The sequence below is a fragment of the Cavia porcellus genome, unplaced genomic scaffold (genome assembly GCF_034190915.1).
Source record: "Cavia porcellus strain 051 isolate PalLab524CR breed Dunkin Hartley unplaced genomic scaffold, mCavPor4.1 scaffold_12, whole genome shotgun sequence".
Taxonomy (NCBI): domain Eukaryota; kingdom Metazoa; phylum Chordata; class Mammalia; order Rodentia; family Caviidae; genus Cavia; species Cavia porcellus.
The window spans coordinates 37,824,407-37,849,066 of NW_026947495.1; the positions used below are offsets into that span (position 1 = coordinate 37,824,407).

The following is a 24,660-nucleotide window of genomic DNA, read 5'->3' on the forward strand; positions in this document are numbered from 1 at the left end:
GAGTAGCTTATGTGCCTTTGAATAACCCATTTATTTGGTATGTAACTTGTAGTTCCCACTTGGAAACATTCATTCTTGGAGACATTTCATATGTGTTCCTGCAAATGCACACATATATTATTTGTGATGCAACAGCGTTTTGAATCTTTTTCTTTTATTCTAAATAAGATGAAGTAATACAGCTTTGAGGAGATGCAGAAAGAGTGGGTATATTATTTTTTGTCTGAATCTCCTGTGGTGTTTGTGCTATAATGAGAGTATTGGGCCAGTCAGGCTTTTAGAAGGATAAAGTGTCTAAAACGATGCTGCACAAGTATACTGCAAGACACAAAGTGAAATTTTAGATTTTCTAGGAGGCATGTTTCAAAAAAGTAAAGTTAATTTTAATGTATTTTAGCATAGTATATTCAAAAATCATCTCAACCTATTACTAATATGAAAATTACTAATGAGAAGTTTTTTGCATGTCTTTGAAAATCAGTGTTTATGTCACACTTTAGGCACATTTTAATTTAATTAGCCATATTTCTAAGACTCACTAATCACATTTGGCTGTATTGGACAGCTGAAGTCTAGAGCAAGTGGAAAATCTGTGATGATGTCAGAAAATTAGTGAAGATAATAGGAGAAGCAAACATGAATCTCTAAAATAGAACCTGTAAATTCCATATGAAATGGTAGGTATGCATAGAGTCAGCAACTGATGTCAAACAGCACGTGATATAAAATTGCACAATTAAAATGAATATGAAACAGCAGATAATGGCAAGAGAACACAGGTAATTCAAAAGATGTCATGAAAACAGGAAATGGCAGAATTTGACAATTTCTCGTAGTCCATAAGAAGACCAAATTATTCAATTATCATTTTTAAGGAAAACATGTTTCCTAACCAAGGGCCCAGATTATGTCAATATATAGTGTGGAAGAGAGAGGTAGTTATTCATAATGACACCCAAGAGAAACCATTGAAATCAGCAGATAAAATTGATTGCAGAGACATAATTGGTAGCAAGGAAGTGGGGAAGGATGATGTACGCTAATATAGTAGAGAGAAAGAGCGTGGGGTAAATGATTGATTTTTATGAAGCAAAATCTGGACAAAGTTCTTCGTGACCTAAGAGCAAATGGAAGATCATGGAGAATACTATATGAAAATTTCATTGCTTAAGGCATTGAATACTAGTGCCTAGTGTAAGTCATAGTGTATAACTGTAGATAAGAGCTCAGCTTTTAACTTTAGTTCAGGCCTGAGAACTCAGTTTTGTATTGCTTGGCAAGTTGCCACACTTCAATTTCTTTATTCATAAAATGGGCAGAAATAATACCTAGTTCATAGAATTGTATGGATGAATTGAGATTATTTGTGTAGTGATCTTGACTAGTATGACACAGTTTTTGTTATTCTTAGTTTAAGATATCCAGTAGAGAAAAGGGTGGCCATCATGTTTTGAGTGTATTTTCTTGGAATACATATTCACATTGCATCATCTAAAATGTTAATCTTTAAAGTGGTTTTCAGAGTTCAACTTGGTGAAACCTCTGATTTGTAGTTGATGAAAATTTCTTTAGCCATAATTCGTGTTGAGTGAAGGAGGAGCTTTCTTAGGCACTTTTTGTGAATGGTGCTGATGGTGAAATTGAGAACAAAAGTCTGTGGTTGAATCCTGCCTCTTCTGTGTTTATCCTAATCACTTCATCTTCCTGGGGCTCAGTTAGACTTATTTTTCAAACTAACTGAAGATTTCCTAGCATTAGAATCAGTGTAGAAAAAATGCAGATTCTTCATCCTACTGAATCAATCCAATGTAGGGCCAAAGAACTTTTATTTTGCTCTCAACTGTAGCTGTTGTACTGGAAAAGATAAGAAGATCATGTTTGGTGCAGGTGTGATCTCATATTAAAAGTCTAGAGTAGAAATTGGATAGAATAGTTATGTTACTATTTATTCTTTAGGATTGTTGTAAAGATCAAATAATATTTTTAATAATATAAAAATAGGAGTAAGTGAAAAGTTTTACATTGCTGTAGATTTTAGTGTCGAAATGGCAATTACTATAAAGGTTGGAAATAAATTTTTTTTAAAGATTGAGTCTGTCCTCAGCATTTACAGACTACTCCCTCTCATTATTCCTTAAGTGATGTAACATAACAACTCTTTACGTAGCATTTGCATTTTGCTAAGTATGATAAGTAGTCCAAAGACGATTTGAAATGTACAGGATGTTGTATCTTGATTATATATAAATACTATACTATTTTATTTAAGGGGATGGAGCATTGTGTAGATTTTGGTATTGTCAGTGGGGTCCTGAAAATGATCCCCTTGGTATATAGACTGTGTATAATTTGAAAAAATAATATCTGTTCTAATTTTTAAATTTAAAGACTTAGTGTATCAGTATTAAACTGATTATTATTTTTTTCACAAACTCTGTGACTCTTGTTTAAAGTAGCTTGTCCTGTTGAAAGAGTTTTCTGTAATATAACCTTTAATAAATTTTTTCTATCAGTTAACCCCTTTTGCCCTTAAGAGATAAAAACACCAGTCAAGGATGGAAAGCCACTCCACCATAAGTATACAGTGCTTTCTAAGGATAAAATTTCTCCCATTTTCTCTGTTCCCAGAAAGGAAATTTTATTACTGAACATCTACTTTGTATTAGTTACAGTGTGTCATGATTAAAAAATTCTTATTTAATTCCTAAACATAAATTTATAGACTCTCTTTTTATCTATCTCTGGATATGAGAAAAAGCAAGCTGGGAATGGTGCCACACACCTCTAATCCCAATAACTTTTGGGAGGTTGAGGCAGAAAGATTTGGAAGTCTAGGTCAGCCTGGAGGATATAGAGTCCCTATCTCAAAAAGCCAAAAAACAAAACAAAAAAGTAGCTTTCTAAAAATGCCAAGTTCCAGCTGCACAGCACATCTTTAAGGAACTTGATGTGGTCTGGAATGGGTCCAGAAATCAGCATTTTGGTGATTTTGATAGAGATTTTACAGAGCCCACAATTGGTATTTCTTGTGGCTTCAGAGATACAGATTATAGGTACTAACTAACATAAATTAGGCGCAGTAAGCTTTTAGCCTAAGGTGAACGTTTAAATGTGAGTTTGTGTGTGTTTTACATAAGGACTCAAGATGATATTAACATACATGTCAAATGAAGGAGCAAACACATTGACTACCTACAGGTCATAGCTGACAGAAAACATTTTTATAAAAATCATAGGACATGACTGGCTCTCAAAAGAGCCTGTCCAGTGCCTGGATATGTTCTGCCCATTAGAGAAAACTGATTCTGTGATGTTAAGATTTTGTGGCAAAATAGAGAAGTAGAAATAGATAGGCAGTATCTGTCTGGTACTTTTGATTTTTTTCAAACTTTTGTTTTATTATATGGAATATTAAATATTAAATTTTCATATCTTTTATAATCATAGTGCATACCTCTTAAAAAGATTAAATTACTTTGGCTTTGTCCACATTCCCATGCAACCCTCAGGGTGGTCATTTTTCTTGTCTTGCATTTAAATACCCAGTCACTTGTTACTTCTGTTTGGTTAAATTGATTCTGTTGTGTTTCTCTCTTTTAGTATATGTTATAGTTACAAAAATGAATGAATTACTTATAAGGGAAGATTAAAATATTTAAAGCAAAAGAAGAACTTTTTTGGTTTGCTAAAACCACTTTTATTTATACCAGTGCTCTTAGAGCCTTTCTTTGAAGTATTTACCCCAAACCTTTCTTCAGGTGATAGGTACTATATAATGTGCTTATTTTTATTTAAAAATCACTAATATTAAAGGCTTACGCCTTGGGACATAATTGTCATCGGCCTATAATTTGTCCTTCTCTTCATCAGGCATCAAGGCCTTTTAAGTACTTGTAGATATTTAAGTTCTGTTGGCCTCAAACTTATATTGCAGTTGTTCTTCCCTCTTTAATTGTCTCTGTAAAGCAAAACTGTTCCTTCAGTAGACATTGCAGCAGGTGGGTGTGTAAGTGATAAATGGGGAGAGGGTGTGTAAATTCCACCAGGAACTGGTTTTCAGATTTAGTGGAAGGCCAGAGATTAGAATTTTTGACCCCTGAGTCACCCCCTAGCCAGCTGCTTAGCAGAACAGCTCTGACAGATGCAGTTGTTCCCTGTGCCCTTTCAACTTCACCTTGTCTCCGTCTTTTTTCTTTTTTCTTCTCTGGCCTCCTTATCTCCTCAGTGCACAAATACATTGAATATGAAAATAGGATATTATTGTTACTGAAGTTGATACCTGCGTTTGAATTCTATTATTTTGTCCTACATACATCTTGGTCTCAGGCTTCCATACTGGGAATAGATCAGACTCAAAAAAAACTGGCCAGCTGGGCCTTACTTCATTTTTGATATCTAAAACTAGTTTTGACTTGAAAGAAAGAAAGTGTCTTAGCATTTGCATGTCTTTCATTCTTGTTTTAGTATTTTTCAGTAGGCCGCTAATAAGAGTTTTTGCTTTATGAATAGCTTAATTATCATAAAAGTAGTTCTGTTACTTTTTTTTAAGAGAATGATGGATATAAACATTTCTGTGTGGTAGGATGTAAAAGAAATAGTAGAATGCCATTCAGTGTAAGCTAAAGTGAAGTCACAAAAGTCTTTTTAAACATTTATTTTATTTATGATATAAGCAAAATGTTAGCTTAGACAACATATGTGCTAAAATTTGAATAATACACAAAAGATAAGCAAAACTCTTGGGTGAGAAAGACATTAGGAATATCCACTACTGGATGTAAAACTTATTAGTTTAACTTTATTAACTATTTTTCAGTTCTTTTCTGCCATTTTGTCATACTTGGAAACACAAAATATTCCTTGTTTTCTTAGTAAAGTTTTTCTGACTTTATTAAGATAATGGTGATGTATTAGGATTTAGTTTATTGTTTACCTAGACAGTAAAACTTTCTGATTATTGTTGAAGTAATGTGACATATCAAGTGAAAGTTAAATTAATGAAGTTGATAAGTATTATAAACAGAATATTAGTACTATGTTTAAACTTTCTGTAGGAGGCTAGTTTATATTATTTTGTGCTATAACTTTGATCCTTATGTTCAGTTATCATACTGCCTTTTTTATTTGAAAACTATATTTTCACTGATTAGGCAGAAAAATATGAATAATATACTAAAGACTATTATCTACAGTTTGTATACTTTGTTGCATTAAGTTGTGGACAGAAGAATCTCCTGAGATGGCTTTAAAAATGTTTGTAGTAATTAACAATAGAATTGTCTTTCAGTTACATTTTGAATAGTATGACTATAGCAAGATTTGAAGTGTTACAGAATTTTTTTTTCCAGTTTAGAAGACAAAGAATAAACCTAGCTTTGAAGAAAATGTTTTGAAAGTATAAACATGAAGATTTAGATTAAATATTATACTTAGTAATATTAATAAAAAGTATGTGTTAGTGTGATTCTATTACTGCTACTTTTCCTTTTATGTATCTAGATAAGACTATATCTAAAACAACTTTGATAATTGTTAAAAGGTATTAGATAGACAGGGCAAAATTCAAGATGGACAATAGAAAACAGAGGTAGAACTTTTACAGATGGGAAACAGTTCTAAGAGATAGAGGGGAAAAGAGGAGGAGAGGAAAAGAGGAAATAAGAAATAAGTCACACAGATATATTCCCCATGATGAATGTATTTATTATGTATTGCAAACATGTACTAATAAAAACATTTAAAAGTGGACAACTCTGACTTTTTAAGCAAGAGGCCAGGAACTGTGAACTAGATTCAGATATTCTTGGATTTAGAATGTTTATCTAAAGTTTTTACTTGACTTGTTCTGGTTTGGGTACATGTTTATGTACCTTGACTTAGGGATTTTTTGAGAAATAGTATTAGGTATTATTAGGTTGTTCCTGATGAACTAATTAGCAAATTAGATAAATGTTTCTTTATTAGAAGGAAAGGTAGTATAAATATATCATAGAAACTTAATTTTAGTTTTAAAAATTTTTACTAGTACATGTTTGAAGTCAGTACGCAATGTTTATATGCATCTTAGGGAGTTGGTACATGTATATACATAACACATCCTAATTCTTTTTTACTCCCGTCCCAATTTTTTAGAGTTTAGAAATCAGTAGCTTTCTGAGTGGAGACAGTAGTAAATACATGTATTTTGTAAACTTACTAATGACATCAAATTGTGTTCTCAGTAGTTTAAGAACTATTTGTAAGTTAGAAGTGATTATTTTGAATCTTTTATATTTTCATTTTATGAAATGAGGACTTAGTCAACTTTGTCTAGAATAATTTTGTGTAACTATAACAGAATACCTGAGATTGAATAATTTATAAAGGACAGAAATTTATTCTTTCATTATTCTGGATGATGAGAATTCTAGCCTTCTAATTGTATCTTCACAGGACACAAGGGTGAGAGGAAGAGCCCACTCCAGAACGCCTTTTTTTAGACAGCATTGCTCCATGGCCTCCCATTAGTCTTCCACTTCCCAGTACCTTTTGTTGGCAGTTAAATTGAAACAGAAGTTTTGGAGATGCCTAACTTTCAAACCAAAGCCAACTTTCTCAAGCATTTTTTTTTCAGTGTTTCTCACCCATTAAAAGGAGATTGGAGATAGAGTAGTCAAATGTGGCATGACTTGAAAGAGTTTCGTATTTCAAGAAAAAAATTCTCTTGTGTGAATTGAGGCTGCAGGAGAGCCAAATTGTGAGAGATCTTATGAGATTTATTAAACGTTTTGATTTTAAAGCTAAGGGCACTGGGAAGCCATTGTGAACCATCCTCAGATGGGAGAAGAGACTTCATTTTGTTTGCCTTAGTAAAGGATTTTTAGATTGGGATAAAGCAGAAGCAAATCACTTAAGGACGGTATTGCTTTTCTAATTTTCAACGGCTTCTGGCTTAAATTTTGACCTGATTTTGTTCTTTTTTGGATTTGATTATAAATTGTTTCTTGACAGGATAGGTAACACTGTTTTTATTGTTTTATAGACTGAGTGCCAAACGAGTGTTTTTCTTTATTGATAATACAAATACCTTTATAGGGGTATTATTATCTACCAATGAAGAGTTCATGTGGCTCTTGATCTTTATTATTAAGCAGATATGTTTTATATATAAACTTAGTCTATGTCCCTTAATATTTATATTTCGTCTCTTTTGCTTTCTAAGTAGTTTTCGAAATGTCTACTTTTCTAAGAGGCATTGATGTGAATTTTTCTTTAAATAAACTATGTAAATAAAGAAGCCTATGTGAAATTCCCAAGTCTTTTTTATTTTCTTGTTATTATTCCTGCTTTCTTACTTTATAAGAAAGTTAAAGTAAGCTTGATTGGACCTTCACAAATTTGTGAATTTCTTTTATTTTTTGCCTTCCCTGTCTTGTTTGAAGATTGTCTCTTTTCTTCCCCTACCTACATTTGTTATTGTCAAGAATTAACATTAGTGATCTTTAAATAATCAGTGGTTCAGTGTTCACTTCCGAGTACTTGTACTACATTTTGCACATCCACATATTTTGTTAGTGCCACAACATATAGTATTTATATTTTTATTCTGTATTTTTAATTTAGCAACATAAGTATACTACTATAGCTAGGAGGATAGAATCTTGTAATATTTTGTCAGACTAATAGTAAGTGGTAAATACGGGATATAATAGGTAAAGGAAAACAAAAGTTCTGGGAAGACTGCCAGAAGTGTTTGCGTTTTCCTTTAGAAGTGATTGTTTTATGCTGGGAAGGTGCTTAGTTGAAAAAAATACTCTAAAATTTTGGATTTCTGTACAGAAATTTTACTTGGAAGTTTTTTCTGTTTCATCCTACAGTATTTCTGGTATGTCTCTCATCTCTCTTGATGTGGCTCTGTTTCATCCTACAGTATTTCTGATATGTCTCTCAGAAGTCTTTGGGGGATATTTTGGACTTTAGGGCAAATGTTGTATACTATTGGTCTTTTGTAACTCTTAAAAACAACAGAGTAGCCAAATAGGAAGACTAGTAGGGCCTCTAGAATATATATATATTAAAAACAAAAGATTACCAGACACTTTTACTGTAATGTATTTTCAAGTGTGAAAAAATTAGATAATAAAATTTTTAGATTTTTCTTTTCTCTTTTTTCTGTGGTACCGGGGATCAGACTCATGGCCTTGCGCTTGCCAGGAGGTTGCTTATGCCAGTGCTAAATCCCTGGCACGATTTTTCTTTTTTAATACTAGTTTTACTCTTTGTAAATTGGAACATGATTATATATTTGAAAAAAGCTGTTGGTTTGAAAAATTAAGTGATTCTATATCCATTATTATTTAATGTCAATGAATTATGAGCTTGCATTCTTTTACTTTAATAGACATGTACTGCTATTTAAAGCTATTTTAGTAAATATCTACTTTTTTTCAATTGCTGTTTTAATCTGCTAGATATTGCTTTGATGAAAACACTTATGAATTTTTAGTTTTGTGACTCTTGACACTGCTGATTCCTGAAGGGTAATATTTCTTACTGCTTTCATAACAAGCATAAGTGAACAGTTTTTACTTTTGTTTATAGCAGAGTTTGATCATTTACTAAAAAGAGGGCCTTCATCTTCCCAAGGTAATATAGCACTACAAAACCATAATGTAGATGGCATCTCTTCAGTTTGAGACTTGAAGGTTGTTTTTAGTAGGAACTGTTGTTTGTGTTTCCTTCATCTGTTTGAGGTGCACTCTTCTGATTTTGAGAGTTTATCTTTCATCTCTCATTTGTCTAAATTTATGCCTACTTTTAACTTTTCTACATTGTTTTTTTAAAAAGCTTATGAATTCTGATGGGAACATTAACCTCTAGTTGTAGTCTCTGTGATTCCTTCTCTTCCCCCCAGAGATAAATATCTAATATCAGAAATCTCTTTTTTAGGGGCTGGGGATTTAGCTCAGCGGCATAAGTGCCTGCCTTGCAAGTGTGTGGTCGTGAGTTCGATCCCCGGTACCGATAAAAAAGAAAAAGACAAAAAAAAAAAAAAGAAATCTCTTTTTTAAAATCTTGGTAAGACTTACTATCTGCTTGCACCTGTTTGGATGTTAATCATTTGAATGAGTATCAGAGAACAGCCTACAACTTTTTAAAAGTAATTTACCAGAGCATGTGTATGTATTTATTTATTTTGGCACTGGTGACTGAACTCAGGGCCTTTATGCTGAACTGTAATCCTCAGCCATTTTTATTTTATTAGCTTATTTTATGACCTGAGCATTTATAGATTCACCACATGTTTTGGGTCTATGGGCAAAAACAATTTTCTTTTGTGCCTTTATCTTTGAGGATATCTATCTTATCCTGGACAATGTATATCCTTTACAACAGACTATCAAAAAGGGTTAGTAGCAGAGAAACATAGATGTGTGGAAGCTAGGTTCATAGTGTCAGAAATTATAAGGTAAACATTTAGGAACAGTCAGATACCCAACCCAATATTCTAAATCATTTCCTAAACTCTATTTTTCTCATTTACTGTACTTTCTTGTATTCAGGGACGACAGAAAGCAAAAGCTTGCTTTTCATGCTTTAATTTGCAAGTCCTTTTGATACTCAACGGGTATTTAGTCAGCACGGATATTACTGGGTATTATGAACCTTGTGGCCCTTCTCCTGCATTTGTACTGGGTGTTGAACCCATGACCTTTGCATTGAGCTGTATCCTAGCCCTTTTAAAAAAATTTTAAAATTGTGAAACAGGGTCTTGCTGAGTTACCCAGAGTGGGCTCAAATTTGTGATCCTTTTCCTCAGCCTACCAGGGTGAGCATTGGTTTATATTTTTTAGTTAGTGTGGCTTCATGAGTTTCTTTCCATTCCAACTTAGTTACTTACTGTTTTTTTTTTCTTATTAACCTTAAAATACCACTTTTGTACTTTTGATGTCTTCCAAATCTGTCTTGTCTTTTAGTATAGTGAATATGAAAGAATGTGGAATGTTCCTGTCTAGTGAGGGCCATCTTGTCATGTACTGCTTATTCAAATCCCTGTTTATTTGATCTTCATCTTCCCTGCATATGCTTACCTTTGTTCCATCACTAGTCCCATTTTAGTCCCATTTCCTCTGTGAAGCCTTCTTTTCCTAACTTATCTAGGCTTTTGTAAAATCACTTACATGACAGTATTGAATGCCAGTACTATGCCAAGTGCTAAAGATGTAGACTTGTTGCCTGGGCTGGTTTTACAGGTATGAGGTTATCACCTCTAAATTCCTACTGCATTTATCATACCTTTGTATTTTAGTTTATAGTGAAGCACTTGAAACCAGCGTTTCTCTAAAACTTCTCAAAGAAGTCATTTTAATCTTTTCAAAGTTTTTCATACTTTGAATCTCTTAAATTATTTTATTTAGAGTTTATGTTTCATATGTACCTTATATACATAGGCTGAAGCTAGTTTTTATACAATATTTTTAGTGCACCGACATTTCCACTGTGTGTCACATGAGGTGTTGGGTAAGGATTTTTTACTTGTGGCTTCACATATTGGTACTAAAATAGTTTTGGATTTTGGAGCATTTCAGGTTTTAGACTTTGGGATTAAGGTTGCTCAATCTGTAGTTATTTTATGAAGATCTCAGTGTACATTTATAGAACCATTAAATCAATCGTCTAGTTGGGTGGAATGGCACATACCTGTAATCCCAGTTACATGGGGGATAGAGGAAGGAGAATCACAAATTTAAGGGCAGCTTTGTGAGATCCAGTCTAAAAAATAAAATAAAGTGGGTTGGGGATGAAGTTCAGTGGTAGCATGCATGAGGCTGTTGGATTTAATCCCCTGAACTATAAAAACAACAACAAAAGTGCCCCTCAAAACCAAACCCAAACCCAAAAAAACAAAACAACCCAACTGTCATAATAGATTGTCTAAATGAATCTTTTGATTTGGAAGAAACATTTTCAATTATATTAATGTATATGAATTTAAAATGTAGCCAGGAGTGTAACAAATGTCTGTAATATCAGCACTCTGGGAGGCTGAGGCAGGCGCATTGAAAATTCAGACCCAGCCTGGGTAATTTAGCGATTTAGCAAAACCCTATCTTAGCATAAAAAACTTTAAAAGGGCTGAGGATGTAGCTTCATATAAAGATGAAGAGGCTCTGTGTTGAATCCCCAGTTACCTCTTTTTCTCCCCAAAATATTGCTTTTCAGAACAACTGAAATACAAATAAAGATTATTCCCTTATAGTACCTTTCATTGGCTCAGTAATAAGACATTTGTTGAAGCTATATGTGAAGTTTGAATAAAATCATTTTATAAAATTTGCTTTGCTATTTTAAAACATAAGCTTTTAAGTTAACTAGTTAAGCATGCATTGGACTGTATCATGTAAATATAAAAGATACGTCTTTTTCAAGTTAGTCAAAATTCTTGAAATCTTCTCTTTGAGGAAAAAGAGGATTCTTTTTACCTGGAGAAATGCCTAGGATGCATTTGTGACAGTTTGAAAATTTCTGTGTAATTGGATGACTGCATAACATTGTGAAGGACTGTTGAATAGTACAGCTTGAGGTAATTAAAAATCTGTGTGTGTTTATAATTTTAGGATTTCCTTATGAAGGATAGTACAATCCAAAAATTTTCCAGTGACTTATCTAAAATCATTCATTTGTATAGTACTTTTGATAGCTGCTCTTATTTTTTAAATTTACACAAGATGTTTTGAATTTAAAAAATCATCTGGCTTTTGATCTGGCTTTTATAGCCTATTCTCTGAACTTGTGGTCTGTCCAGATAGTGGCAGGAGGAATTGCATATGAAAGGAAAAGAATTGTTTTTCAAGTTGGATTTGATGTATTTGAAACTTCATTAAGCTTTCCTGGAGGACTCAAGTGGGCTATGGGAAATACATATTTAGAGTAGGCCTTCAGTGGTATATCTATTGGAACTGTATTCTGGTGATTGTTTGATCAGAGAGCAATGTAATATTTCTCCAGAAGTGAGTCTCAGATTTATAAGTTGCCAAACATTTTGTTTATTTAATGTTGTTTGTGTCTGTAGAAACATTGTGATATGTGAAAGACATTATTCTCTTTTTTTAAAATGTATTAATTTTCATTTCATTTTATATTTTTATTACCATTTTATTGTTTGTAGTATATAATGTCGCATTCCTCATAGGGAGTTTGTGCATATACAAAGCCCATGTTGATTTTTAAATCCCCTTCTTCCTCCATCTGTTGGTCTCCTTTCCATTTATAAAAGATGCTTCCCTACTTCTCGTGATCTATCGTTTATTTTGTTCTTTATTAATATTTTGGCTTTCTCATATAAGAAAAAACGTGATATTTAACTTGTGCCTCAGATTTATTTCACTTAACATTTTTGTCTCTAAATGCATCCATTTTTTTTTTCTACAAATGACTGATGTAACCTTCTTTATGGCAAAGTAGTACTGTGTAAATACCATATTAAAAAAATCCATTCATCTGTTGATGGACATAGATGCTGCATTCAGGTTTTGGTTATTGTAATTTGTGCTGTGTAAATACAGGTATGCTTGTATCTCTGTAATATGATGTCCTTAGCTCTTTTAGGTAAATATCTACAAGGGGAATAGCTAGGTTTTAGTTTTTGAGGAATCTCCATATTGATTTCTATAATGCTTGTAACTGGCTTACATGCCCACCAACAGCATTCCCTTTTCCCTACAACCTCATCAGCATTTGTTGTTCGTTTTCTTGATGACAGCCATTCTTTCTGGAGTAGGATGTAATCTCAGTATTATTTTAATTTACATTTATCTAATTGCCAGAGATTGTGAACATTTTTTCATGTATTTATTGGCCATTTGTGCTTCTTCTGGGAGGTGCCTATTCATTTCAGTTGCTCCTCTCCTTTTTTAAATAAAAATCTTCCTTTTTGTTTCTCTCTCTCTCTCCTTTCCCTCCCTCCCTCCTTCCTTCCTCCCTTTTTTTGTACCAGGAATTACACTCAGAACTTTGAGCTTGGCAGTTGGCGCTTATACTACTGAGCTGTATCCCCAGCCCCAGTTCCCTGTTTTTAATTGGACCTTTTATGTTGGAAGTTTTAATGTTTTTGAATTTTATGTATTCTGGATATTAGACCTATCTGAGGAATAGCTGGCAAAAATTTTTTTATTTTAAAATTTTGTAAGTTGTCCCTTCTTTCTGTTAATTGTTTGCTTTGCTGTGCAGAAGCTTTTTAATTTGATATCTCATTTGTTGATCCTTGGTATTATTGTTCTATTGGAGTTGTGTTCATAAAACCCATGCCTACTCCTGTCTTCAAGAATTTTACCTGTCTTTGAACAGATTGTTTTTTTTTAACGTTTAGATATTTGATTTACTTTAATTTTAATTTAGTACATAGTAAGAGATATGGGTCCAGTTCCCTTTATTAAAGAGGCTATTTTTCCTCCAGGATAAATTTTTGGCCTCTTTGTCAAAGATTGGGTAGCTAAATATGCCTGGAGTTGTTTCTGCATTCTCTATTCTGTTTGATTCATGAACCTCGCCCTCCCCTCCCCTCCCTTCTCCTCCCCTCCCCCTTTTCTCCCCCTTCCTCCCCCCCCCCCTTTTTTGTCAGTACCTTGAGGCTGGGGGTTTAGCTCAGTGGCGCAAGTTTCTGTCTGGCAAGCGCGCGAGGTCATGAGTTCAATCCTTGGTACCAAAGGGGGGGGAAAAAGTTTCCCTTGTCAATACCTTGTTGTTTTTATTACTTAAAGTTTGGGATTGTTACACTTGCTGCTCTGCTTTTGTTGGCCAGGATTGCTTTTGTCATTCTGGTTCCATATGAATTGTAGGATTGTTTTTCCTAACCTGTGAGGAATGCTATTAGTATTTTGATTAGGATTGCATTAAATCTTTATGTCAATTTTAAATATATGATCATTTTGAATATATTTTTTATGCCTATGTAGGAGCAGGGGACTCTTTCCATTTTCTGATATCCTCTTCAGTCTCCTTTTTCAGAGTAGTATAGTTTTAGTCATAGAGGTCTTTGACTCCTTTGGTTAGGTTAATTTTTAATTAAATTTTCTTATGAATGGTATTGTTTCCCTAGTTTCTTTTTCAGGGACCTTATTATTGGTGTACGGAATATTGTTGATTTTGTGTGTGTTAACTTTGTATCCTGTTACAATACTGAATTTATGATTCTAGGAGTCTTTCAAGTTGAATTTTTAAAATCTGCTATGTAGAAGATCATGTCATCTGAAAATAATGATAATTTGACTTCTTCCTTTCCTGTGTATACCACTTTTATTTCTTTCTCTTGCCTGATACTCTAATGTTTTGAGAACCATGTTGAATAGGAGTAGTGATAGAGGACATCCTTATCTTGTTCCTGATTTTAGAGGGAAAGCATTCCACTTCTCATTTCATATGATGTTGGCCATTGGTTTGTCATAAATGACTTTATCAGATTGAGATAGGGTCCTTCTGTATTTATTTTCTTCAAGATTTTTATGACAGTTGGATGTTGGATTTTGTTAAAAGGTTGTTTTGATCAGTTGAGGATGATCATATGATTTTTGTCATATCCATACCTGGGAAGAATCTTCCCCGCATACCTAGGAAAAATCTTACTTGGTCATGATATATGATCTTCTCAAAAATTTGTTGCATTGTTTGTAAACCTCTTGTTGAAAATGTTTGTATCTATGTTCATTAAAAAGATTGGCCTGTAATTCTCTTTCTTTGGTTTGATCCTTTTCTGGTTTTGCTAGCTTCCAGGAATAACTGGGAGTACTTTGGGTCCTTTCAGTTTTGTTAAAGAGTTTGAGAAGTATCGATGTTAGATCTTCCTAAAGTTCCTAGGTAAATTGTCAGTAAAACAATCATAACCTGGACTTTTCTTTTCTTTTTCTTCTTCTTCTTCTTTTTTTTTTTTTTTTTATGATGTCATGAATTAAACTCGTAACCTTATGCTTGCCAGGCAGGTGCTTATGCCACTGAGCTAAATCCCCGGCCCACCTGGACTTTTCTTAATAGGTAGTTTTAAAACAATTATTTCAGTTTCACTACCTTTTAGTGGATTGTTCAAGGTTTTTATATCTTCTTTGTTCAGTTTTGGTAATCCATATATATCTAGGAATTGGTCCATTTCTTCTGAATTCTCAAATTTTATGTTTAGAACAGGAGCTCTCAAAGTAGTTACTAATGTAGTAAGTCCCCAACTTATATTCTGGGAGAACATTCATAAGTCAGATTCATTTTTTTTTCATTTTTATCGGTACCAGGGACGGAACTCATGACTGCCTGCTGGCAAGGCTAAATCCCCAGCCCCAGTCAGATTCTTTTGTAAGTTCAACAACGTGATTCTTACACACTTTAGACCCAAATAGACAATACATACCTCTTTGTACTGTCTACCAGTCACCTCCACATCACCACTGCTTTCCTCTTGCTTCTGGACAACCTGAGCTCTGATTGAGCATGATACTGCTATATGCTGTTGCACTATGCAGTAAGCACACAGCAGCACAGTGTTGACAGTGTCCAGCAAACACATGAGCAACTTTAGCGATTTGTTTACATCTATGAAATTCGTAATGTGAGATCCCTTTGTATCAGTGAACATTCACAATTCGAATGTTCATAAATCTGTAACTTACTATAATCTGGATTTTGACAGTGTCAGTTGTGATTTAACTTTCTTCGTTGTTGTCATTGCTTTTTGACACAGGGTCTTGCTGTGTAGCACAGCATGTAGGCCAGACAGGCCTCAACACAGTAATCCTCCTAACTCAGCCTCCCGAATTGCTTCCTGGGTGACCCTTTTATTTCTAATTACATTGATTTAGGTCTTTTGTTTCTCTCCTTTGCTAAGATTAGCTAAGGGTTTGTCTGTTTTGTTAATTCCTCTAAGTAAGTAGTCTTTTGCTTTTTCCATTCTTTGTATTTTTTAGTCTCAGTTTTATTAATTTCTGCTCTGATCTTTATACTTTCTTTCCTTACTAACCTTGGATATCTGTTTTTTTTTTTTTTTTTTTTTTTTTTTTTTCCTAGAACTTTGAGTTGTATCTTTAGGCTCCTGGGGCTTGCTCTGCTTTTCCCATGTGGGCTCTCACAACAGTAAACTTCTCTCTTAGAGCTGCTTTCATGTCTAATAGTTTCTGGTATGTTGTACTGGTATAATTGCTAGATTCTAGGAATTGTTTAGTTTCTTTTTGAGATTTATTCTGTGACCCTGATCATTCAAGGTGGCATTGTTCAATTTTCATGAGTTTGCATAATTTCTCTGGTTTCTTTTGCATTGATTTCTAGTTTTATTGCGTTAAAACACTGTCATCTTAGTGAAATAAAACTGTAGAATAGCATTTTGACACTTCCATAGACATGTTTAGTACTTGATGGATTTTTATTTAGTTGTACTGTGGTTTTGTATTTTATGATTGATTTAGAAGTGTTTGTATTTGGAAGGTAAGATGAGAACTCTCAGACTTGAATGTCCTTATCCCTTCTTTTTACATTTGTAATTTTTTGATTCAGATTCTACAATGTCAGAGGTGAGGTATTTCATCTTACTGAGAATCACACATTGTGACCAACTATCGCTATACTCTGCAAAAAGACAAAAATTTAAAGAAGAGAAATTGTGCATGATGTAATTAGAGTGTAACAGATGGAAGAGTTAAAAAAGAATTCCTTAATTACATGTTAAGCTACATCCAAGATATTGTGATTACTTCATCAGATATTAAGTACTTTTTGAATTTCATGTATTGTGCTATGTATGAGTGATTCAGTCGTAAATAAAGCACATAATTTGCTAGCAAAAACTTCACAATCTGGTGGACATACCAGTCTGTTATCACCTTCTGTCTTTCTAAATGAAGGTGTGTTGATTCAAGCCATTTTCATTTACATAGCTTCCATAGTCCTTAAACTGGGAACTTTAAAATTTTTTTAATTCACAAGAATTGTATACACTGTCGTGTAAAATGTGTTTGAAATATGTGTATAGTGTGAAATGACTAAATAATGTCAGTTTACATATGAATGATTGCTTTTTTTTTTTGTGGTGAGAACTCTTAAAATCTAATCCCCAGTGACATGATGATGTAAAAGGGAAGAACCCCTCATTAAAAGATTTTAGTATTTTGAGAAAACTTGAAAATCATCACATATGTGAGAGTTAGCCAGGGAGACTTTCCTAAAAGAGCTGGATTTTCAGGAAATCCTAGCATAACAATAGATAGTGGAGGGGAGAGTATTTAAGATGTAATTGTTTAAACTTTGCCCAGTTGCCCCAGTACCATTTATTGAGAAATCTGTACTTCCTCCATTGACTTGGTTTGTTTATTTGTCAAAAGTTAATTAGGTGTATTTGTGTGGCTCTCTTTCTGTGTCATTTATCTGTTCAACTGATCTGTATATGTATGCCTCCTTTAGTAGCACACTGTTTTGATACACCATAACTGTTCTAAGCCATATGTTATGACTTCTCCCATTTATTCTTAAAGAAAAAAAAGTAGAATAAGTTTATGTCTGCAAAGAAATTTGCTGAGATTTTGATGATTTGCATTAAAGCTGTACATCAGTTAGGAAAAATTGTTATCTTATGCTTACTTTATGTTCATGTATTAGAAAAGTAAGCATAAGATAACAATTTTTCCTTACTTTATTGCATAGCCTACTATTCTACCAAATTTTGAGGTGGTAATAAGATAGATGGAGAAGTCATCAATGCACAGTGAGTACTTTTAACAGAGAAATATTACCTAAATTAACTGATGATGGACAGTGTGCATTATGGGTGAGAAAAAAATTTGAAAAATGTCTCAATCTGCTTAATTTTATAGGTGTAGAAACATGACAGTGAGGAATTGTGGGCTTGTCCAGGGTCAGTTTGTGAAGTATATTTTAGGTTCAAGTTCAGGCCATAATCTGTTAAAGGCAGTGGTTTGTACCTAGGGAGGAATATTAGTTCACTGGTTGTCCTTTCCCCCATTGCCAGTGTGTCTGTGTGTGTGTTTGTATACAAATTTGCCAAATGTGCCTTTTATCCATCCCCTTCCCAGGACATAGGAAATTGTACTCAAGTGTACGCATGTTAAAAACCAGGGATTCTGATGCACTTTATTGGTTAATAATCACTGTACAAGTCTTGCCTGCAAAACTTTTGTGCCTATATATTTCTTTTAAAATGGCAATTCATTAAGTATTTGCAGTTAGTTTGATAGAATAGATCTATGGATATATAAAGTTTTAGAAAGCTTGAAAGTGGAAATACCATTAAAAATTAGTGCATGTAAATTTTTTGTCATCCCTTTTTAGAACTATAGCTTTAAAGTCAAAATGTAAGCTTGAGGATATAAAAACATTTAACTTGATTTATGTTTGAAAGTATATTATTAAATTTAAAGATTGATTACAGAATCAGCTTGAGAGGATGGGGAAAGTGCTGGAGTTTTCCTTATGAGCAATTTTCTCTCATGAAAACTACCAAATGATCTAGAAACTTAGAGATTTTATTTACCTTTTAAAAGAGTGGTAGAACTTTCTAAAAAGTAAAAACTGTTTGTTGTTTCTCTGGACAGATGTTGCTTTCCTTTCCTTCTGTACTATAGCATCCTCTAGAAAAATCCTCAAAATCTTTTTTCAGTGAGTGTTCCAGACAGCCACTATCAGTTGATAAAATTGAAAACCAGTGGTCCTGGTTTCCTATGCCTCAGTGGACTCTTCTTTGGATACTGAAAATAATTGTGGCTTTTAACATGAATTAAATGGATGATAATTCACAGGAACTCATTCCTAACAAAATAAACAAAAGGCGGCTAGCTGTACTGCTGGAATTAGGACATTGTTTTAGACAGGAATGACAGACCACACAACTTGTGGGCCAAATGTGGCCTGTAGCTAGGAATGGTTTTTACATTTTTAAATGATTGAAAAAAAATCTAAAAAAGAATAATATTTTGTGAGATGTGAGAATTGCATAAAATTTAGTTTTTAGTGTCCATAAATAAAGTTTTATTGGAACACAACCATGTTCATTCATTTACTGTCTATGGATGCTTTTGTGCTTCATGAACAGAGTTGAGTACTTGCGACAGACCATATGGCCTGCAAAGCCTAAAATACTTACTGTCTGGACCTCAACAGAAAAAGTTTGCCATCCCTTTTTAAGATAACAGTGTAGGACGTAAATGATTGCTTTTGGAGTTTTTGGTAAAGGAGGAAACTTAGTTTGCTCATATTTTGAACAAGTTTTTCAAAAGGAATACTTAGAAATGGCTATTGTTTGTATATAGATAAGTAGTAGTAGCAGTCTTTCTTTTGTAGAATACAGTTAATGTAGTTACCAGCATAGGTTGTAGTATGTTAGTTCATGTTTTATCTTTCTGTTGAGGGAAGTCCCTGGCATCGTTACTGTCCACGGATGACCAGTGACTTAACAATTACATTTTGTTCATAGTACGTGATAGAGTGACTGTTCTCAAACTTTTTGGTCTCAAGACTTCTCTAGGCTCTTAAAAATTAACCCCAAAGAGCTTTTTTCTTGTATTTTTTAAAATGGAAATTATATGTGTTAATGTTTTTCATATTAGAAATGACAGCAAGTCAGTATTAATTTGTTAAAAATAGCAATAATAAATCCATTCTAAATTAGCAGGAGATTTTTATGAAAAATATTTTCCAAATCAAAAATAAATTAGTGAAATTTTTACAGATTTCTTTCATGATTGTTTTAGTAGGAGACTATTGAATGTTTCTGTTTCTCCATTCACTTTGTTGTAATACATTATTTTGATTGAAGTATATGAAAGAAATTTGGCCATGCATGAATATATACTGTAGTTACAAAAAAAGATAATACGTTAGTATAGTATGTAACTTATTTAGATGTTTGTGGGTTTTAGATGTTTCTTTGATTCCATAAAAACTCAAAAGGTTGTAGTTTCTTTTCTATTTTTAAAGCCTGGAATTATTAAAATATAATTTATATAAGATAAAATATATTTTAGCAGTAGATTTTTAATTTGTATTTATGATCCATATGCACTGATTCTATTACGCCATCATAACTGAGGTGTGGAATGTTTTCATCATCCCATGTTGTCCCACCCCCCTTTGTTTTTTTGAGACAGGGTCTCACTATATGGTTCAGGCTGGCCTTGAGCTCACTACGTAGCCCAGACAGGCCTTGAACTCACAGTGATTCTCCTGCTACAGCCTCTTTAAGTTCTGGAGTTACAGGCTTGTGCCACCATGCCCAGCCCCATGTCCTAGCTCCTAGCTGTGGCACTTCTGATCTGATTTCTATCTCCCTATAATTTTGCCTTTGCACAATATTGTGTAAGTGGAACCATGTAGTAATAGTGTTTTGAGTTTCTGTTTTTTTTTTTTTTTTTGCTTAGCATATTAAGTTTGAGATTTATCTATGTTAATACAACTGTCACTGGTTCATTCCTTGAAATTTTTGATTATCTGTTAACCTGTGGTGGACACTGGGTTGTTTTTGGTTTTGCAAATGATAAATAAAGCTGCTGTAAACAATTGCAACCAATTTTTATATGGACATATGTTTTCATTTCTTAGGTAAATACCCAAACGTGTGTTTGCTTGGTAGTATGGCAGGTGTACATTTAACTCTAGGAAGCTGTAAAACTGTGTTTTCCCAAAGTGGCTGGATAGCTTTGCATTTCCACCCAAATGTGTGAAAGTCTCAGTTGCTCACATATTTAGCAACACTTGCCGTTATCAACTGTTTTTATTTTCTTTGGTTTTTGCTATTCTAATTGATAGTGTGCTTCTCCCTAATGATTGATGATTTTGACTGTTTCTTATAGGATTTTTCTAGTCAAATTTCTTACTTGGCAAAGCATCTAATTGAATGTTTTGCCCATTTAAAAAATTTGAAAAACAGTTTGACAAGCTGTTTTCTTATTATTGAGTTGTGAAAGATCTTTCTATGTTCTGAAAATCAGTCGTCGTCTTTTGTGTTTTTGAGACAAGATCTCTCAAACCTTCAAACTCCTGGGCTTAAGAGATCTTCCTGCCATAGCCTTCCCAGTAGCTGGAACTACATGAATGCAATATCATACTCAACTTCAGCCTTTTTCTAGAAATGTGTTTTGCAAGCGTTTTCTTCTGTACTGAGCTTCCCCTCCCCACAGCTATCACAAGAGTATAAATTTTAATGTAGTAAGGTTCAATTCATTTGTTCTTTTTTTGTAGTTCATATGTTTTGAGACAGGGTCTCACTGTATAGTTCAGACTGACCTTGAGTTCACTACATAACCCGCTATGTAGCTCACTATGTAGCTTTGTGTTCAAAGAAATCTTTCCTAATTCAAGGTCAAAGTTTTTTTTCATGTTTTCTTTTGGAAGTTCAATAATTTAGTTTGTATTTTTAGATCTGTGATATATTTAGAATTAATTTGAAGTTTTTTTTACCATGTGAATATTAATTGTTTAGCATCAGCCTCTGCCTTCCTTAGTGAATTACTTTGACATCTTTGTTGTACACCACTTTATCATGTAATGTGTAGGTTTGTTTCTGGATTTTCTATTTTGTCTCATTGATGCATGTGCCTGTCTTTTCACTAAAACCCCACTGTTTTTGTAGCTGAGATTCTATGTTCAGCCTTAAAATCAAGAAGTATGAGTTCTTTCTTATGTCTCTTTTTAAAGAAGTATTTTGGGTATTATGATTAACTTTGCTTTTCTAAATAAGACTAGAGACAGTTTCTTAAAGCTTAGTTTCATTGTGGAATTTGATACCATTAATGAACTTTTTTGTACTTTAGATTAGAATCTGTTGATCTGTCTTGTACATAGGTTCTTTTTTACCCAAGAATGCTTTTGTAATGTTATATTTAATTCACTTAGAAAATACTGGTTCTGTGAATTATATAGACTTCCTAAATATTGGCATATTTCATTACTCCATATTTGAAGGTCACTTTGAGTATTGGGAAGGTAGCATACTAGTGGTGGCAGGCATAAGGTTTTCTAAACTTCTTATTTTTGCCTGAAAACTCAAATTTTATCATTGGTATTGTACATTATCAGTTGCTTTTCTTTAGCAAACAGATTCACTTGGTTCACTTTTGAGAAAATGTCTTCACCGAAGTCTGCACTGAGCTTTTTCTTGAGGCAACTGTTATACTTTATTATGCTACAGAATTGTTGGCTTATTGTTTTATCATGCAGGATATTAAGAAAAAATCTACTCAAGGATTGAAATTTCATGAAGTTAACAGTTGCTACTGCTTTTCATCAAGGATGTTGTTGAATGAAGTAAGACAGGCATTATCAAGAGAAATCTTATGATCTATACAGACATGTCGAGTTATGGCTATTTTATACTTGAAAAGTTTTGAAACTAACTAGGAAACACAAATTCAGTTATAACACGGGGAAGGCAGTAAATTATTTACAGTTTAATAACATCTGAAGTTGATATCTTGGGAGACAATCTTGTAAGAGCTAATGTATAATATAGTTTAATATAATACAATATGTTTAATATAATTATAATATGTTTAATATAGTTATATTAAATTGTTTTATTATCTTATAGGTGCTATACTTGGTAGATCAGAAACTCAGGAGTGTCTTTTCTTTAATGCTAATTGGGAAAGAGACAAAACCAATCAAACTGGTGTGGAACCCTGTTATGGTGACAAAGATAAACGGCGACATTGTTTTGCTACCTGGAAGAATATTTCTGGTTCCATTGAAATAGTGAAACAAGGTTGTTGGCTGGATGATATCAACTGCTATGACAGGTGAGGACATATTTTTTTTTTATAATGATAGTATTGAGGACTTTTCTTTTTCCCCTTCTCCTTTTTGAGAAAATTTCAATACATGGACTGTGACATAAATGTTTCTTGCCTTTTAAAAAATGGAATTATTAATGTTATAGCAGGCTATAATGACAAGATAATGTATTTGGAAATAATAAATATGGCATGATAATCTTTAGTTCTTGATATATTTTGAAGAATATTTCAAGTAGTGAGGACTCTTAAAAATCATCTCTTTCCCCCATGTTGTGAGAATTATAACTTTTATGTGAATTTTAAGGATTGAGGATTTAAAAAAAATTACTTTAAAAGAGAATACGTCTGTTGAAAAATTTATCCTCAAGGAGAATAAAGCTTAATTGTAGTATTTAATTTACTTTCAGTTTCCTTTATGTACCTGGAAGAAATTGATCTCATTAAATTTTCCATTTTTTTCCCTGCAAAGTAGGCCTTTGTTCTTTCGCCCAAGAGACATTTTAACTTGATACTCAGAATATATCAGAACTAACATAGTTCTCACAGAAAGCTATATTTTATTTAAAAGATCTTGCTTAAATTGTTCTGCACTGGAAATAAAATATAGTAGTGATGTTATTGATAGCCTGCGATCTGTCTATAGGAAGTCCTATAGATACTGGGTTGATTACTTAACTTGCCTGGGCCAGAGGATTTCCATTGTGGGTAAATGGTGAAGGCTGGCAGAGGTAGCAGAGACCTAGATAATCAAACATTTAGGAGTCAGAAAGGGGTGCTACATGTCCTGAATACTAGAGCTACTTCTTTAGGAGCCTGAAATGATTACCTGTAGTCTGTGATTGGTTTTCTATATATGACTAATAGCAGAATGCATTGAATAAGTTCTGAAAATTGAATTAGCTCAACTGTACAGTGAAAAATGAAAATATATCATTGAAATATCTAAAACTGTATGTTTTCCAGGGATTATTTCTTTATACATACATGATTTAGTTAGAGTTTTGATTATTGGTTTTTCTACCAATGCACGTGGCCATCTGGTGATAAGTGCTGTTAGGAAATCCAAATAGGAGGAAATAAGAAAAAAAAATTAGGTTTGAGAATTGTCTTTGTTCTAAACTATCTTTCATTAAGTATTCGAAATGAATTCCTACTTTTTTTTCCCCCTTCATAGTAAAAAGCTACTATGCTTCTTCCCTAAAACTGGCGTGTCTGCTGAGTGCTTTATTCAGTGCAAATGAATTTATGTATGGGGATTAAATGCTAATATAAAATTACATGAATTTTGTTCTTACGCTCCCAATTTGATTGAAAAACAAATAGTTGGGATAGGAAGAGAAAAAAGAAAGTCAAGAAATGTCCAAGTATGGAGGAAAAAACAGTGATAAAAGAAGAATGAAATTGGATGATGAAGAGTAATTTTCTTGAATTAATTAGGCTAAGTATATAATCATGTCACTGTCCTATAATTTGAGGCAGGATTCTAAATTTTAATTTAAAAATTTATACATTTTTCATTGTAAATTGTTAAAATGTAGCTTGCATCTGTCTTTTTTACCTTCTACTAAGTAGATATTAGTGTAGATTGTATTTTAAAATTAGATTTTGTTAAAACTGTCATTTCCCTGAAATTTCTTAAACTTTTCACCTCAGAGTAAAAAACAATATTATTGGAACCACCAGCACAAAGCTTTAGTATATTTGTGAGATGTGTTTAACTTCACCTGATATTTATCAATAATATTTAAAAGTTTGATTAAAAAATAACTATAGTTGTTTCTTAGTAATTAAAGTTTGTTCTAGGGGCTAAATAGGTCTTTCCAGTTTCAGTGTCATACAAAAGGCTGCTTTTTTTTGTGTCTTCCAAATTCAACCTACTTCTGATCAGCTTGGGTTATTAGGTCCTTTA

At 33.0% G+C, this 24,660-nt stretch overlaps 1 protein-coding gene across 2 annotated transcripts in view; it reads left to right on the top strand.

Annotated features, from left to right (window-relative positions):
- Window positions 1-24,660, top strand: part of Acvr2a (activin A receptor type 2A) — an 81,243-nt gene that overhangs the window by 25,408 nt on the left and 31,175 nt on the right. For both annotated transcript variants that reach the window (XM_063259606.1, XM_023561108.2), the window contains one exon: window positions 22,547-22,754. In XM_063259606.1, the coding sequence (XP_063115676.1) occupies window positions 22,547-22,754 (208 nt within the window). The remainder of the gene's footprint in view (window positions 1-22,546; window positions 22,755-24,660) is intronic.